This window comes from Anser anser (genome assembly GCF_964211835.1).
Source record: "Anser anser genome assembly, chromosome: 10".
NCBI lineage: Eukaryota > Metazoa > Chordata > Aves > Anseriformes > Anatidae > Anser > Anser anser.
The window spans coordinates 18,730,576-18,749,778 of NC_139730.1; the positions used below are offsets into that span (position 1 = coordinate 18,730,576).

Sequence of the window (19,203 nt, forward strand, 5' to 3'; positions counted from 1 at the left end):
AGCTATAGAGGTCCTAGTTGCAGATGTGGTCTTACTACTTAATAGTTTTCAGCAGAGCTACAGTTCTGCTTGCTTCAGAATGTGGATTTGAGCCTCTGGTGGTGGTGAGGTCTGAATGGTTGGCATGTTTTGTTGCTGTTGCCTTTGACAATTTCTGTGTATTTCAAGACCGGAATTTAGGCTAAACAAACATGAAAAATGCAATAGATTACTTAGATTTAGAGCATGTTTCAGACATGTTGCATATTCCTTGTAATAGTCAAGATATCTTTTTTAGCTTTGAGACGTGATTTCCAGCATAGTCAGTTTGCTTAAATTCATTGATTTTTTTTGTTTGTTTTAAATGAACACTTCCTCCTCTAACTTCTTGAAATTGAGAAGTGCTTTCCGAGCAGTGTTTCTAAGGGTTCGTGTGCATTTTGTGTGGGATGTGTCATGGATAGTGTTAAAATGCAGCTTTTTGCACCTGTTCAATTTCATTCAAAGGTTTATGAACCACATGAAGCATCACTTAGAGCTTGAGAAGCAGAGCAGTGAAAGCTGGGAAAGTCATACCACCTGCCAGCACTGTTACCGTCAGTTTCCCACCCCATTTCAGCTGCAGTGCCACATTGAAAGTACACACACGCCTTATGAGTCGTCTAGTAAGTTGACTAGTATCACACTGAACCTTTTTGTGACCTAGAATTTTTAGATATTTTCTGACTTTTGATGGTTGATAACCTCAGAATAAAGATATTGTACTTTAAGAGCAATAATCATGAGGTTTAGTATAGAAGCTGGGCAGTCATTCAACTTATGTCAGAACAATGTATCTGGAAAAAATATTTCTAAAAGCTGGGGGAGGGGGAGTGGAGGCAGGCTCTTTGTTTTTTTTTTATTGAAAGCCCCTGATTTCAAGAGTTCATGTTGTTTAGGGGCCTTGCACTACGGGCTTCCTGAAGTTGTGCAGAGTGTTTAACCTGAGAAGTAGAAAGATTGTTAGATTCTTTTAGCTTTGTAGAGTTCACTGTTCACATATATATATATGTATTGATTTGCTTTTGATCCCAGGCTAATTTTCTACTGTATTTTTCTTGCTTTTCACTTTTTCTAGCTATTTGTAAAATCTGTGAATTATCCTTTGAAACAGAACAAGTTCTTTTGCAACATATGAAGGACAATCATAAGCCAGGTGAAATGCCGTATGTTTGCCAGGTATTTCAGAGTGACTGTTTTGTATTTAGATTACACCCCCCCACATAAACACTCGCTGTCTCTACTGTCAATAAACTTTTAACATAAAAGTCAAACTTCTTATTTTAGGTATGCAACTACAGATCCTCAGCTTTTTCTGATGTAGAAACACATTTCAGGACAGTTCATGAAAACACAAAACATTTGCTGTGCCCATTTTGTCTCAAAGTAATAAAAATTGGAGCACCGTATATGCATCATTACATGAGGCATCAGGTAAGAAGATATTTTTCAATCCTTAATTGAAAAATGCTAAATAAATATATAATGAATCTCTCCCTAAAAAATAAACAACAACAACAACAAATAGAACTGATTTGTATAGTTGTTAGTGGATAAGAACAGTTAATAAAGGATGAAGCCTTATAACTTCTTCTTTTGAGAAGTCTTTAAGTGAATTGTTAGACTTTGTCATGTTTTTATACGACAGAAGTTCCCTGTTTAAAATTCTCTGAGTATTCTTGAAAGAATCTCTCTGCTACTTGGTTTCTTCACCAAGTCATAGTGATATGTTCTACTCTTCTTGAAGTTAATAGCAAGGCTGTCACTGATTTAACTAGAGAAAAGATTGTGAAGTACTGTGTTGACTTACTTTAACTGTCAACGTCTGATTCCTTCTCATCTCATAATAATACTGCTTTACGGTTGTCTTGTCTTTGTACAATATTATTAAGAGTTTATCAGGTTGATTTTTAAAAATCAGATGACCGTTCCTTGAGACATTCTAGGGCTATAGTTTTATTTATCATGACATTCCTGCTTACTATATACATATATATATATTTTTTTTAAGAAAAAAGGAATATACCGTTGCACTAAGTGCAGACTGCAATTTTTGACTTGCAAAGAAAAAATGGATCACAAGACTCAGCATCACCGAACATTTAGAAAACCTAAACAGTTAGAAGGATTGCCTCCTGGAACAAAGGTAAGTGTTTATATAGGAAAAGTAGAGGGGCAAATGAAGAAAATGCATCGGTAGGGAAAGGGCTGAAATTAGAAAGAGATGCTTTTCTCCTTTCTTGTCCAAAGCAAAGAAATTTCTGTTGCCTCTAAAACTAAAAAATCACTTCCTCTTGCAAAAATTGTTAGGAACAGTTCATGGTTTCCTCCTGGTGATATGTATTGTTGTTCTGTTTCATTCTTCAGAAAGTTATCTGGAGTAAGTAGATTGGCTAATCATGAGGCAACAAGACACCTTTTTTTTTTTTTTTTTTTTTTTAATCCAGGAGTTGATAGGTTTGTTTGATACTCATCCTAGCAGGTCTTATTATTCTGACCTTTCTGTTTCTTTTCTGCTGCTACTTGTTCTTGTTGTTTGGTTTTTGGTTTTGTTTTGAGAGCAGGATGTAGACAGTTGCAGGTCTGAAGAGAGAGCAGTGTTCTTTGTCATGGCTAATTATTTCCAGAAAAACAAGCTTTTTAAGCATCCAGTGGACTGTTGAGATTAAGTTTACTCTAGTCAACAGTATTTACTTTTTTTTGAGACAATCTTTACTGAGGGGAATTTCATATGCTATGTGGAATTGTTATTTCTCTTCTAAAATGGCTCAAACTTTGACGTAAACAGAAGTGGGAACTTGAAAAGTTTAAATAGAAAAACTTTTAATTTCATACTTCTAGGTTACTATTCGAGCATCTGTTGGATCTCTTCAGTCAGGATCTTCTGTTAGTACGAGTACATCCACATTTCAGCTATCACCTAAAGCTAAAAATACAACCACTAGAAATCATAACAGATCTAATACAAATAAGTCAAAAGCAAAATCAAAACCATCAGCTACATCGAAGAAGCAAAATGCATGGACCAACAGCAGCAGCAAAAAAAAAAAAGTTACAAATACAGCACTGCATAATCTAAGGTAAAATATTAGCATTAAAATATATGTAAGTATGCTTTGAATATAAGTGGTCATTTCATTAATTTTTTAGTAACTCACGATATAGCAATACAGAACATTTGACCACTCCATTTCACAGAAAGCGCAGACTCATAAACTTTCCACGTGTTGGTATTGTGATTATAATTCTGAATCTTCATTCTTCATAATTTTTTTGGCTGGTGGACTTCATGATGGAAGAACAGATGCTCTGACATGTATTCCAATTTAAATCTAGAATCTTTCTCTGCACAGAGCCCCAGATGATTCGAATACTGATACACCAGGCAGATTTACATTAAAAGTGGCCTTTGGAGGGGGAATACATCTGTTGGGGTGTTCTTTGCAAGCTTTCTTATGGAGGGAAAAGTGTTTTCCTCCTTCAGCTTCTAAAGGGTTTTATTTGAACCCATTATTCAAAAGGTGAAGTCTTGTCTGACCTAGAAGGTACCTTAATTTGGGGAGCTAACAAAAGAGTCAAAGTAAATGCAGACTGTGGGGAGAATGCTCTCTTTATATTTACAGTGTAGTGGTTTTTGCAATCCTTGTTAATAATTTAATGGGTGTTTTATGGACTTGAATATAATTTCATTGCCTAGCATGAATTCGTAGTTGTCTTTGACAAAGGTTATGGATGCCTCCATTTCAGTAAGGTGCCAATACTCACAAAATGTAGCTCTTTAAGACATCCAAAAATAGCCAGCAAAACTGGGGAAGAGCAGGATTACATTCTTGATCTACAGATATTTCAAAGCTTGCAGAGGATTTTGGGTGACAGGAAAAGCATGTGCTCTTGTGCTCATTGTGGCAAATGAAGCATTTCTTTGAAAGCCTTTTGAAGTATGGAAAGATAATGCTAGCAGCTGAAATTGGAGGTTCTCATTTGCAGGATCTTGTTTACAGAAATGCCCAATAACAGATGTTTACATTAACTTGCACTTTTTTATTAAAGTCATTATGTTAATAATTAAAGAAAAAAAACGTTTTCTTCATATATACTAACATATCCCATAATAAATATTTAACTGATACATTTTTTGAATTCTTCTTTGTTTCTTACTGTTAAAAGACTTAAAGCAAAAAGTTTGAACTAGTTATGTTCTAAAGTGTTGATGTTAACTATCAACTTTTTCATGTTACTGTTAGGTATCGTTTGGGAGCTCACAAATGCATTGAATGTTACTCAGAAATAAAGGATTTTGCAAACCACTTTCCTACATATGTCCATTGTAGTTTATGCAGATACAATACTAGCTGTAGCAAAGCCTATGTGAATCACATGATGAGGTAAGAACTCTACGCAATTTTCATTGGGTTATCAAATACTTTTAAAATTCATATAAATTGTGTTAAATGTGGGTATTAACTGAATTTCTAATTGTGTCATAGGACCAACAGGGGCATGTGTAAGGTTGGATTTTCACTTTTTATTGAGGGCCTAAATCCGATATTCTTGTTCATACGGTGTTCTATTTTTGCTTCAAGAGTTTCTGTGAGATCTTTCATAATTATTTCAGTCAAACTTAACAAATAATGATTAATTGTTGTATGGTCTCTGGGAAGCCAGTCTCCTGTCATTTATCTCCTTGATGCAGTCTTGACTGTTGCCCCCCTACTTTACCTCTTGCAGCTCCTATCACCAGCTCAGGAACAAGGAGTGATGAGAAAGAAGGCTGTTACAGGGAGGATGTTTCTGCAGCAGCCTTTGTACTCAGCTGCTTGCTTTTTGTTTCATATGGGAGTACAGTGTTGGCACATACCTAATCTGCATGTGAAATAACTTAAGGCTTTTCTGAAGATGTGATTTTTATCTCATTTAAATCTATCTCTTTAGGAAGCTTGAGTTCAGTAAAGCTTCTTCACCATATAGCTTTGCTTTGTAGCTTCAGCTACGGTGCTTCCAGATCTAAAATGCGAATGGAAGTAATATAACTACATGCAAGCAGTACTATGCTAAAAAACTAAGTCTTGTCCCTCCCAAACTAATTATTTACTAAAGAGCTCAGAAGGAGTAGAGATGCTAGATGTTCTTGAGGTTGTTTGTCTCTTCTGCTCTTGAACACAGCAATGTGGGCTTTTTGTTTGGTTTTGGTTTTACCAGTTTTGAGCTGGAGGTGAGATTCAGAAGCCTGTAAAATTTCATTAATTTATTTTTTTAGAGTAATTTAGGTCAATAGTTGAATATCCTATTTTCATGCCTTGTCATAAACAAATTGCAGTACCATGTACAGTATGTAGGGGTTATGTGGAGATGTACTCAAGAAAACTAGTTTAAGTGGTAATGTTTTCTTATATTTAGTTTTCACAGTGCTCGTCCAAGTAAAAGATTTTGGATCTACAAGAAGCATTCAGAAGAGCTACGGTAATTCAGCTTTTTTCAGTTACAGAACATTATGTTTTTAGTTTTTGATAGTGAGTTAATTGATTAAATGAGATTAGATCCTCTTGAATTTCTAGACTTACACAAGTTAGAGCAGAAAAATGAAAATACTAGCTCTTTTACTAGCAGTGTTCTCTTTTGTAACAAAAATTTGTCCAAATTTGTTGACTTCTTTCTCAACGCAAGGCAGTTCTAAAAAAGTATTTCCAACTCTGTTTTCTAATTATTCACAATGTGCAAAGTTTGAAAGCAGAGGTAGGTGGGAGAACCAAGAAACTCAAACTTTACAGATAAAGTCCTGTCCGAAGTGGTATTCTTTGTACTACATCGAGCATGAAGATGTCCTAGTCCATGACTGAAAATTCCAGGTGCTAGTTGCTGTATAAAAAGTAAGAATACTTCTGTGAGTCGCCTCATCTAAAGTTGCAAAAGCAATTTTTCTGTATAGTCTGTCCAGTAACTGTAAGTTAAGAAAACCATAAGTATGTTGTGTTGATATGTACTTTTTACTTTGTTTTCTCTAGAGGTGTGACTGTAGTATGTCTTAACTGCGATTTTCTGACTGATGGTTCTGGCTTAGATAGCATGGCCACACATCTGAGTGAAAGCCACACTCATACTTGTCAAGTTATTATAGAGAATGGTGAGTATATGTAGCTTTCTATGTAGTATACATAAATATAAATACTTACGTGAGGTTGTCTTTGTTACAGCAGTCCTTTTTTCAGTTATCTTTATGTGCTTAGATTTGAAAATGAGTACTTGTGTATTTTCACATATTTTAAAGGGTTTTTAACTAAATTTTTTCATTTTTATTTTCAGTTTCTGTAGATTTGCCAACTGCTGAACAAGTATCTGAGTAAGTTTTGTTTTACCACTCAATGTTTCTTTTTTTTTTCCTATTAATTCAGTGACAGATGGCCAACATTTGCACTTTGAACTTGGGTTTCTTCTGAATTCATTAGAATAGAAAATGTATGAGAGGCCCTTGCTTTACTTAATGCTTTTTGCTCTTGAACACATCCAGAATTGCAAGAATGGGGAGACAGTGATCACTGAAGTCATGAAAAATAAACAGTTCTTGCAGTATTAGAACTTCTCAATCCTGACTTCTGAGTCTAGGCCTAGTGGGACTGTAAATTCAACTTACTTTTATTGCTAACTATATTAAATGAGTGTTTGTTCTTCACATAATATTGTTATAAATATTAGAAGAAAAAAAAGTTGTGACCTTTATGGAAGTAGGATAAGTTATTTAGAAATTATTTTCTAAATGATGTAATGATTAAATGATAAAAGGTATGCTGTCTCATTAATTTTTAATGATTTGCAAAGAAAAATTAATATGGGGATTTTGGCTTTCAATTTTTTAAGGATTTGGAAAAGAACCTGCAGTATTGCGGAGCTTTTGTTTGTAGGGTTTGGGATTTTTTTAACCTTAGAAGAATCAGACATGCTAAGCCCTTCCTTGATTATACTGGAACAGTACCTGAGGCTTTACAATATATCTTGTGAAACTGTTTATGCCTTAATGGAAGGTTCAGAGGTGTGTCAGTTGAAACAAACACGAGTTCTCTCTAAACTCTTTCTAAATGCAGGAATAAAGATGTTGATTAGACTGCAAAGAAAGAAACTTTAAAAAGGTGAAAGAAAACAGTTTAACCCAGATTTAACAACAAGGTGTCATTGACTCCATATAGCCTATAGGAGGCTATCTCTAACAGGGATTAGAGATTCTCATGCATGAGGACTTTTCCAACAAAGAGAATTTCTTATGCCTCTGAGCATAAATCAACCTTCAGTAAGTGTTGCAAATATCCCCAGTAAGTTATATCTGATCTAAGGAAAGATGTCCCTGCCCATGGCAGGGAGGTTGTACTAGATGACTCTTTAGGTCCCTTCCAAACTAAACCATTCTATGATTTCATAACTGTACATTAAATATTTTCTTTCTTATTTTCCATAAAGTGGCCAGTAAGAGGAGATACTGGAATACTCTCTCATCTGATCCAAACATAGAAATGTTTTCTTCAGTTATGAGTAACAGTAGAGCAAAATCTATGCTGCAAACTTCAAATCTCTATTAGTAACTGCTTAACATGTGATGTAGTTGAATAAAAATGATGTTCTGATGGAATGAATAATAGAAATTATTTAAAAGAATAGATGTTCTGGGAAAAATGGACAGGAAAAGGAAGTTAATTTAGGAAACCATTCCAAAAAGCCATTTAAGAAAAAAATGAAACTTCTGATTTTGGAGCACTAAATATTGAAATCGGGCAAAACACTGGGAAGAGTCATTTAAGAGGGTGGACTATAATCCCCTGATTAATCCGGGGTGGCTTGTGTTCTTAAACAGTTTGGATTTGGGTTAAACTCAAACAAAGGAAACATAAGAAGTATTGAGCTGTGATACAACCTTAGTTTTTTCTACTTGGAGCTGTCAACAGGTATTTGGAATTAATATATGCTGGACTACGTGTAAGGGAAGATTATAGGTGTATTGAATGGTGGGGAAAGAGGTACGTTTGTGGCAAGCTGTCAGTACTGCACGAGGACCTTACTCTCTTGAAAATACAGTAGAAGTGTCGTGAAAATATTTTAAGGATGTTAAATATGTGAAGTATATTAATATAACATTAGGCAGAAACAGGTGGGTGAGCGCCAAAGGAAGAGATTTGAAGTAGAGTTGAAAATATGTACAGGTTTGTTTCTGCAAGCTGTGTTAGTGTGTTAGATTAGGGTAGATGCAGATAGCTATTGTTTTTGAGAGCTCTGATGTCGCTGTAAGATTAGTTAATGGTTCTACATGAGGTGATATAATCTGTGGTTTTTAAAACTGACATGTTGATAGACGTTAATCTCAGGAGATCTTGTCCTTTTCCGTGTAAGTCTCTGATACTTTGGACAAGAATGTATTATTGCTGAACCTAAAAGCATGAGCATATCTCCGTAGCAGATTTTTATATTCATTATTTGCAGTACAGAGTAAACACAGAAATAAATGTTCATGGTGCTCTGCATTTAGCTTCGGAAGAGGAACCTGTAAACAGTGCTCATAACGTTTGCCATGTATTTTCTCTGTGATCTATGAATGTTTCTTCCCATTCCTTGACCTATACTTTGATGAGCTGTAACTTGTTTATGGGACTCTGCAGAATAACCATCATTGGACACGATAACACGCATAGTACATTCTTGGAAGCTTTTGAATCTTCTCTTGCATCTTTCAGACCTTGATATCTTCTGTGATGTATAAGACTATCAGTATGTGTTGTAAAACTCATCTCTATTGCTAATGACCAAACATGTTCTACAAGCTCTGTTTAGTGTTGATGACACCTGTCTTTGGACCAGAGTCCTGTCATTAGTAGTACAGATAACCTAGCTGGAGATGTTCCAGCAGGATTTTCTTTTTAAATTGTTACTCTACATAAGTTGTCTTGCTTTGTTGTTTAGTGATCTACCTTGTGCTGAGGGAATAAGTCTTAATAACTATGCGAGCGCTCTTCTTTCTTTTCTCAACTCTCTGCTTTGCGCAACATTAACATATTTTTAAATGAACTGACAGTAGACATTTTTGTTGCAGGGGAGTTGAAAGTGAGCAGGTATCCTATACTGCCTTGGCTCACTGATACATCATTGTGGAGCAGCAAATTGAACCCAGTCGAGCTTGGGATTATTTTGGTATGTAAGCGAACAAGCATCTGGCCAGACCTTTTCTTTTTTCTTCATGCATTGAAGCTGTGGTATTTTTCTTTTTCTTTTTTCCCTTTTTTTTTTTTTTTTTTTTATGTCTTTTAGGCAGCAGGTCTGGTCCTTTCTCCCAGTACTGTAGTCTGGCAAAGGCTCTTCTGTGTTGTTACTTTCTGCTTTGCAGCATTAACTTACAGCTTTTGGGGGCAATACTCCTTGGAAAAGAGGCTTACCAGTGGTTTCCTTTATGTGATGTAGTATTCCTTTGCTGCTCATTGTCTCCTCAAGTCTGTCAGTATCATCCAAAGCTAGAGTAGTGTAAAATGAGGATGTATACCTGCTAGCACCAAAGCCCATTTTGTTCTGAACTTGATCTTAGATTTTTAAAGTAAAGGGATTTGTCATTCTCTTTGGGTATTCACTAAAACATACAAGTCCTGATCTGTTTAATATTCAAATGAGTTGCATTTTGTCTGCCAATGACTTTGCCATATACAGTAGTAAATATGCTTTCTATCACACATAACTGCATAAACTGAATCTTGGCCAAAGGAATTTATTAGCTTTACTCTAGTGGCTAAACTTCTTTTTGCTCCTAAATGGTGTCGGAGGAAAGCATGCGATGGAAGCAGATATATTTATTGAGGGTGGAGCAGCCACAGTTCATTCACACCTTGTTCTTTTGGTATCATCTCTCATCTTCAAGGATGCTCTACTCAAGCTGCTAAGACATCTGCTGATTTTGATTTCACTGCTTCTGACTTCATCTGTAGTTGCAGATAATCTGTGGCAAGTTTATCCATCAACAAGTTGTCTGAATATATGATGAGCTTTCATTTTGTCATGATGAACGTCTAACATTCCTACAGATTTAACCTTGTGCTTATAGTGGATTTATTTCTTGTTTGAATCTCTAATTTAGTGACTTCCAGGGAACTTAGCAGATAATCTTACTCTGACATCAGTCATTGTTACTACCTCCTAGTTATAAGAGATTTCTGATGAACACAAGTTGGTCTTGATTTGCAGCACTTTCTTTTTCTGCATAATCAAACTCCACAAGATTAATCTGTTTTGACTGATATTTTTGTCCTCTTCACTTTTCATACAGAAACAACAACAGTTTTGGAGATAGTGAGCTTCTGCAGCCACTGTGTTATTGCTAGTAACAGCAAAGATCTCATCATCAGTTTGTCTTTTATGCATACGTTGTGATTAAGCATCTGCACAGTCAATCAGTACTCCTAAGTCTTGTTCTTTTTGCTGCTTTTTCTTTTTATTCTGACAGAAGATATGTTCTGTCTTGCATGCTGTTGTTCAATTTCAACCATCAGTTACATAGCACAAGTTTTTCTTGCAGGACTTGTTTCTGTTTTGTCACAATAGCATTCAAAAAAGCATAGTGGGATCATGTTTTCATTGTGAACATGCTGTTGTAACTCAGAGGAAGTTAAATCTGTGATATTACACTTTCATTCAGGTTTTTGTCAGCAACCAAAACAGGAGTGTGACTACAGATTTTTGTGGCTTTCAGAAATGTTCTCTAGGAATTTCCTGCAAATTACAGAAGATTGGTACTCTGTTTTGAAGTTTATGTATATTGTTTTTATAAGCAATTTATGTTTATAATCCTTGTGTATAGTTGAGCTGGGTGGCTGGAAGGTACCATGAGCCACTTAGATAACACAAAGTTGTTAGCTCCAGCTGGGGCTACTGCTTTCCTAGGAAAAGTTCGTTTTGGTTAGGAATGGACAGGACGGGTATGTTTGGTGAATGATTCGAGCTGGTTTTTCAGTACTGCTTACCCAAAAGAGCTGCAGGAACAGCTGTGTGACTGTAGGAAGACATGACAGATCACTGGGAAGACAGTGGTTCATGATTTGAGCTCTGTATGTGCACGAATATAAACACATTTTATTATGTGAAGTCAGGCAAAGCTATGAGACTACATGAATTTCAGAAATAAGGACAATACCCTTATCTATGTTTGGATTATGCATCTTACAGTCTGCTTTTTTCAATGACTCTAAATTTCTTCCATTAGCCCAAGGTGATTCCTTGTATATCAAACAAAGTTTCAGATCAACCTGACTTTAGATTTAAAGCATCTAAAGGAATGTTCTTAATTACCTGTCTTTTATTCTGTAGTCAAAGCCTGAACCTCTTTGGTTTTGTGGCCATTACTTCCTATTAACTATCTCAGTCAAGCTGAAATTTTGTCCTCAGCTGCTACATCTTGGGGGAATTTTTATCTGAGGGATTGATAATCAGGAGTCACTTTTCATTGTTCTTAAATTGAAGTTTATTTCTATGTACGATAAAGAATCTTTGGGGAGTTGTAGAGAGGTTTCAAAATTGCTCAAAATTGTGGACCAACAGTCTGTATTTACCAGAGATGGTCACAGACTTTGTTTTACTTTCATAAGGTTCTTTCCAGAAGTACGGCAGCTCCAGATATGTAAGAAAGTACATTGCCTTTGTTGCTTTTTGAGAACTACGGGAGATGGAACTCTTCAGAAACCGAACTGTTAGGCCCCAAACATTTAAGATTTCTTGTAAAAGTGTTAGGGACATCACAGGATGTTAGTCTTCTGTGGTTCAGTATCCACTTATGAAACTTGTTAATTACAAATTAGAAGGAACTAAATTCTAAAACTTATTCCCAAACAGAAGTAAGGTTGAGAATATGTATCAGTAATCCAAGGTGAACCATATTAACAAAGATGTAGTTATCACAAAATGTTATAAACTTTGTTCACTTTGAAAACAGTGTAAACTATCCAGTTTAAATGTGTTTTCTAAGCTATAGAAAGATAGCCACAGAAGTCTATCATAATTTGATCATGTAAACTATTTTTTATAATATATTTACAACAATGTATGGTTATTGGATTCAGTTCATGCCTGTTTATTTTGGTGGCAAAACTTAATTTACTCATACAACAAGAACAAATACTTCTCTTGCCCAGCAAAGCTGTGGAAGCCCATCCCTGGAGGTGTTCAAGACCAGGTTGGACGAGGCCCTGGGCAACCTGGTTTAGTGGGTGACATCCCTGTCCATGGCAGGGGGATGGAACTAAATGGCCTTTAAGGTCCTTTCCAACCCAAGCTGTTCTGTTATTCTATGAACAGCATGTCCCATAGTGTCTGATTTCTTTGCATTTAAATTGTTCTTCCTTTTCAGAAGTGAATAGTGTTTGTTTTTAGACAAATTACAGTTTCCAATCTACTTGTTTAAATTCTTGCACAGAAATCATTAAAGCAGTAAAGCTAAGTTAAATATCTGGTGTTGCACGATCTTTTACCAGTATTGCTAGTCATGACTCAGAGCATTTCAAGTCTCTGACCCAATAAATGTGTTATTTGATTTACCGTGATCATTGTTCTTACTGGTAATTAGATGAACATTGTTACAGTGCTAAAATAGCAGTTATTGTAAAACAGACTTTTTTCCTAGTTATTTTTGCCATCGTTTATTGCAAATTAAGATGTAAATATTTGTTCATACCACAGTCCAAGTTGTTGCTTACCTGCTAGACCTTTAATGTTAATTGAAAGCGTACATGGTGTGCTGAAAGTGTGTGTTAAATTTGTTAAAGGGTCCGCTTTTAGCACTGCTTTTTCTTGGATTAATGTAGCAAAATAGATGTGGTACCTAATATTAGTATACGTTTTTCATAAAATTTGAGTTGATAAAGGTGTTTCTTCTGTCAAGCATGTTGTACTTTGCAGACAGCCGTTAACACTCAGTGAGGTCATGAATAATTTAATTTATGATTTATAACATTATGTAAATATAACAGAGGCAGCACCATACTGCAGCAGAGTGTTTGCCTTTAATGCAGCAATAATGAAGATGATACAGGCATTGCCAATTTTGAGGGGGTTGTTCAGTTTTTTATAGGAAACATTTGAAAGGTTAGATTTTATACTAGAAGTGATGGCTTAACAAGGTTTTGTAGGAGACATACATCTTGCTATCTCTGCAGCAGCATTTACTTATATAAACACAGAAAATCAATTTCAGTGATGTTGTGATAAGTTATTTAATTAATGTGGTTTTAGAAGTCAATAGAATTAAATAATTAATAGCTCATCTAATATATGGACTGTACCCGTGAAGGTATTTTGAAGGAAGCATCTCCTCCAAGTTGCAGTTGGAGGTCAGTTGCAATGTTTTTCAGTTGCCCTGTAAGTAAACTACAACTTTGTTCTGGGCAGTTGGGTTGTGGTAGATGTTTAATAAATAAATAAATAATCTGGCTCAGAGTGTAGCTTTATACACTTCTTAAAGACTACGCTTCAATAAATTTATCACTTCGGGTCTTAAATCTTCAATTGTTGTTTAAAAGGCCTTTATGGTAAGGAGGAGGTTATTCCTCACATAAAATAGCAGTAAATTCTACCATAAAAGTACCAGTAACTTTCTTAAGACTGATGATATTCATGAGGTGATGCAACTGGAACAGGTTATGTGAAACAAATTTATCTTATAGTTTTTGTATAGCCAATAATAATACATTCTGAAATCTTGAAACGCTCTTCTGGAGCTCTGAAGTACATTTAAGCTCAAAATGAAGTATAAGCTTTGTAAACTGATTTCAGATTACCAAGTTGCTTTCATACTGTAAGCATCTTCATCCGTTTTATCTGTGTTTTAACCATACACTATTGAAGACATTGAATCTTAATTCATTATCCACTAGGTTAAAGACCAAAATCTCCATTCTAGAGAGAGAAGCTAAGTTGCAAGTAATGTCTTTTCTTTTCTCCACACAGTCTAAACAATATTTCTGAACTTTGTAACTAGTTTGAAGATGCAAGACAGTTCTAACTATACATACACTACTATTTCATGGAGTTCCGAAGATATGCGTAGTGCAAAGAGCTAGCTTTCTGTGTTTTACCACAAAAAGGTATCGCAGTGGTGGAGGGACGTCTTTATTATGTCTGCCACACAACGATTTCAAAATTTTAGTCAGTCCAATTCGGTTGATTTGTATGCCAGATTCCAGTGAAGGAATGGCTTAGTTGCCTTATGTATGTATCTTCAGTGAACCCAGAAATTGATCTGAAATATAACCTGAGAAATGTGTAAATGTTGATTCTGAACTGTAACTTTTTGACTTTTTTATTTGCATTTCTTTATAGAGGAAAATCTCTGGAAATGCCTCTTTAGGCCTGAATTACTTTCCTTCTAGCCATGTGTCCAAATTTCCTCATGCTTTCTGCCTAACAGAAAGCTAGATGATCTCACAGTATATACACGACTTTTTGCAAAAATATCATCTTTGGATTTAGATTTTACAGAACTTTCTTGTGTAACAAGTTGTCTTTTGTGTTGGCTTTCTAAAAGGACAATTTGTTATGGAAATTCCATCCAGATAGAGAGCGAGAGAAGTCCTCAGACCTAGTAAAGAGTTCTCTTGTAATGTTGCTTGTGTATGCTCTAAAGTGGAAGAGGTTTGTATCAGAGTTTTGTATCAGAAGCAAAGATTATGTAGCAGTGTGATAAGCCTGTCCATCTTTATTCAGTGCTGTTAAGCAAAAAGATTGTGAAACAAAAATAGTAGCATCGTTTCTGTCCATAGATTTCATTACCACTTTAGATGTGTTTTGCCTTTACTTTCCATCTTTCATACTTTTGCATCACATACAAAGTTTGGAATGCATTTCCTGCAAGCTCAATGAGAACCACATGTTTATGAAATTTGTATTTTTTTTTCCACAAAATTATGTTCCATAATTTTGGTTTTCATTAAAAAATACAACAAAAAAGGATGAAAAAAAGGCATGGAAAACCACCATAGTCCCTATGGTTGGAGAAGATGGAGAGTACAGACAGAACAGGCGTTTTGGTGTTAGCTCTCAGGTTGGACATGAAGTCTGAACCAGGACCTCTCAGAAAGGTGAGCTGCCTTTCACTGGGGAACTTCTGGTTATTTTTTTCCAAGATCCCATGGAGTGCTTGCTATTTTGATGCATGCAGGTGCTTGACATTTTATTCATCAACCTTGTCAGGATCTGCCAGTAACTGCATTAACTACGTTCGTCATTTTTTCCTCTGTCATGTGGAGTCAGCTGAAGTGCAGTGTACACCCTGCCCTGTGGGAATAGGTAGCAGGAGGTAAAAGAACAAGCAGGGTGCTGAAGAACCAAAAATATAAATTGATGATTCAGGTTGTTTAGAGTATAGTGTATAAAATTCAGAGAGCTAAGCCAAGAAATTTTCCTTTCCTCAGAGTTCCTTGGGCAGAGCAGAGGACGATGGTGTGTAGGGAAGGAGGTTCTGTAGTAGGCCAGCTAGAGCAATACAGATCAATAATCTCCAAAATGTAGGGAAGATCATGGAGGGTACAATAATTTAAAGTTGAAAAGTGTTTCTTAGTATGGATCATATGAGTTTTGTAGGACAGAAATGTAACAAAGTATGACAGAAGTGTTGTAAAGGGTATTTTAGAAGACAGAATAACTTTAACATACAACTTCAGAATATTAGCTGAATAATTTGTCTTCACTGAAATAAAATACACCATCTCTGTGGGGAGAAATATACTAATAATATATAAAACTAATTATGCATTTTTTAAATACTTAAGAGGTTATATACAGTAACCTCTTATTGTAAAACCAGAATTCACTGAGTAGTCAAATAGTTAGACAAGAAAATAAACAACTTAATTTTGTCGATCAAGTATTTTTATTATATATTATATTTTATACATATTTTTATTATATATTCTATATTTAAGTATTTTTAATACCTAGCAGATGTATGAGAAGGTTGGTGTGAATTTGTTTCTACAACTTCATTGTAATCAATTGGTCATGGATGTAAAATAAAAGAAATATCATTAATTATTACAGAAAATTTCAAGACCTAGTTTATCTGAAGGAAAAACAGAAACACCAACATTTAAAAGGTAAATATAATGATCAGCTACATCTTGAAATTCAAGTACACAAAATAACACATGCTGTGTTATTTCTCAGGTAATTGGGTGAAAGTATTTTAATTGATATTTTCATAATGTATATTTTCTGCAATAAAAATTTTTGAACGTCAGTCATAATGTATTTACTCAACAAGGCACATAGAATTTAGGTTCTAAATGTCAAAATTTGTTCTTAGTAATGCTTGAACTGCAAATTAGTCAAAATTCATAAAACAATAATAAATTGTATCGAGTGTTAGAAGAAGCATTTTGTGTAGTACTGAGTACGAATTAACAGTATTTCCAGGAAAACAGAAAGCAATTTTAACGTACAGCCCGACATGTTAGTTCATGGGGATTCATTCAGTGTCATGACCCGTGTCGTTTGTAGAAAGCACACTCAACAAAATTATTAGCTTTAATTTGTTGGGTAACTGTACCAATTACTGATCTATGTAAAATAATTGAAATTGTGGATTTTTAATGTCAGTCTGGGAAAATAACTGAGATCTAATACATTGCTTTGGGCATGCAGTGCGGGCAGACTTATACATCATGTAATCAATCTAAATTACTACTTCAGGTCCTGTGGCCTGAAATCTCCTCTGCCAATTAGTAGTCTTTCACAATTGTTGATGCAAATTTAACCTTGAAAAGCATAGTCAAAACACGACTACAGTTATTTTTTATAGGTGCACTTAGAGTGTTTTAAAAATAAAAGGGAAAACTGTCTGCTTTCAGAGTCTCTGTAGGTTACTTCGCTTTTTAGAAAGGGTTTGTTTTGTTTTGTTTTTTTCTTTATTATAGTCTCATGCAGTGTGGCAAATCATTTGAAATTTTACTTTCATTTAAAATGCATACTGAAGAATTGAGGCTAAAATGGTTCAGGTATTAGAACCTAACTTCATCTTTAAGCTACAGATCGGTCAACAGTCATTGTAATTCTAATTGAATATTATGTGCTACATTCTCCTATCCTTGTATTTAAGTAGATAAAAGTCATTTTAATTTATAAGCCTGTTCTGTGTTTCCTGCTAAAACTATTCATTTGATACGTTCGTTGATTTCTATGACCTCTAAGACGGACATCTAGAGTATTGTAGCTCTAGCACCAGAGGTATTCAGTCCTCAAACACTTTTTAAAAATTTTTAAGCCAACATAGCTATGTTGATATTAACAAGTAATTAGTCCTGTAGGAGCAGATGAGTAGATCAAAGCAGTTGGTTCAGTCAAGGAATTTGCCTCAAAACCATGCTGTTGTTTCATACCAAAATGTTAATGTAAATGTAACCACAGTACTGATTTTGTTACCTCTTAAGTACAGCCCACAGACTGAGGGTCTGCATGCAACTACCGTGTATGCAGATGTGTGTCACTTCATACTTCTGTTCTGAAGTTGTATGATTTTCTTTATTACAATATTTTTTCCAGAATGTTTTTAAAAACTTAATATAAAAAAATACTAATGATCTAAATAACATTAAGTGAATATGCGTAGCAAATTGCAGCAAAAAACTTCAAGCTTAGTAGGATTTCAAAACAAAACACACACATATGCAGAGCTGAACTTCCCTCAGACTCACTTGGCCCCCAGATCTTACATTTTCTATATAATGAGAAAAAAAGAAAAAAAAATCCTCTTAATTTCTAGCCATCTCTAGCTTGGTGTGTGTGCGCGTTTTCACTTAGTAGATTCATCTCTTGTTCTCAAAGCTGTTTCTTCCACTAGTCCCTTGAAGTAGTCTTATTCTAAAGCCAGGCTTCATACAGGCAATACACCAGCTAGTTCCTGAGTATAGCCCAGATTTGATATTCTGTAGCCGTGGTTGATGTCATGCTTTAGAAACTTCAGTTCACTGATTTATTAAAGAACAGTCAGATTTTGTATTCTAACCACCGAAATTCTTGTTTCTATATACTGTATACAGTTTCTATATACAGTTGTTGTTCTTACATTTTCCAGGTATTCTTGATCTCTGAAATTCTAGTGTTTTTACACTGTATCTGCTGTTTGCATGTAGAGTAGAGCGTTTCATTTAAATATTAGTTAGAAAGCTGTTCTTTTTCAGCTACTAACGGAATGTTCTCTTGAAATCCCATATGATTTATTTTTTTTTATTGCGGGTTTTAGTGCATCACAGCTGCTGAGTTTTGCTTATTCATCAGCAGTTCTCAGCAGAGAGAAATTATTTCATTGAAGAACTGGTCAATCTAAATGAGCTTACTGATGTGTCTAGCAATAAAATATCACTGTTTTCTGGATATTTGTTTCCGTGATGGTTATTGCTGTGCAAAAATTTGTTCAATTGGTTTTTATACTCTGTTTTATTGGTAAGAGACAGCTTTTTTTTTCTACATGAGAAATAAATATATAAAGATTTTTCTTCCTCCCATTCCCCCACCTCCCGTGCTTCACCAAAAATGAGTTACAGTGAGAAGACTTCATTTGGTCAAAGCTGGGGGTTTGATTACTAGAAGGTGAAGGAGTTTGTGATGGGTTCCCTTGAGATGTTAAGGGAGGTTTGTCCTTCTAAGGAGTTTCTCGGTGTGAAATGTGTGTGTACATACATGTAATCTATATAGGATTCACAGTGTGGAAACACTGTTGTGTGTGCTGATGAGGTATTAGTCATCCCTTTATTTAAACCCATATTTTTTGCATACCTGTGTTCAAAACTGGGCAGGTAAAGCGTAATATTGTGCTTGTTAACTCTGCATCTACTCCTTGCCCTCAGGATGCTCACTGAAAAGTAGTAGCTAAAGTAGCTCATGTATATACACTTCCATAAACAGTTGACTGGATTTTCATATGAATGCATTTCTAAATATTTACTAGAATTTAAGGCTCTGTATAGCTAAGTGTTTTTCTGGAACAGGTACGGTAATTAGGAATAGGTGAAGTAAGGCTAATTATGTTAGCCATGGCTGTTGTGTGGTTCTGAGTTGTGATTCCTGTGCTAGAACCTAGTTTTGTGTTTTCTCTCAGATACTACACTTTTTCCACTTTTTCTAGGAGTTTAGGAGGGAGGACAAGAATTTGGATAGAAAAGTCATCTATTGGCAATTGTTGTTTAT

General features: G+C 35.1%; 1 protein-coding gene across 12 annotated transcripts in view; it reads left to right on the top strand.

Moving 5' to 3' along the window:
* Positions 1 to 19,203, top strand: part of ZNF280D (zinc finger protein 280D) — a 51,804-nt gene that overhangs the window by 25,692 nt on the left and 6,909 nt on the right. For 9 of the 12 annotated variants that reach the window (XM_083849981.1, XM_083849974.1, XM_083849976.1 and 6 more), the window contains 9 exons: positions 487 to 644; positions 1,097 to 1,197; positions 1,306 to 1,452; positions 2,030 to 2,164; positions 2,860 to 3,098; positions 4,263 to 4,403; positions 5,416 to 5,478; positions 6,021 to 6,139; positions 6,319 to 6,355. In XM_083849981.1, coding sequence (XP_083706107.1) covers positions 487 to 644; positions 1,097 to 1,197; positions 1,306 to 1,452; positions 2,030 to 2,164; positions 2,860 to 3,098; positions 4,263 to 4,403; positions 5,416 to 5,478; positions 6,021 to 6,139; positions 6,319 to 6,355 — 1,140 coding nt within the window. Of the gene's footprint in view, positions 1 to 486; positions 645 to 1,096; positions 1,198 to 1,305; positions 1,453 to 2,029; positions 2,165 to 2,859; positions 3,099 to 4,262; positions 4,404 to 5,415; positions 5,479 to 6,020; positions 6,140 to 6,318; positions 6,356 to 9,085; positions 9,184 to 16,059; positions 16,116 to 19,203 lie in introns of those variants that run through there. The other 3 variants (XR_014588607.1, XR_014588606.1, XM_083849983.1) reach the window with 3 other exon arrangements.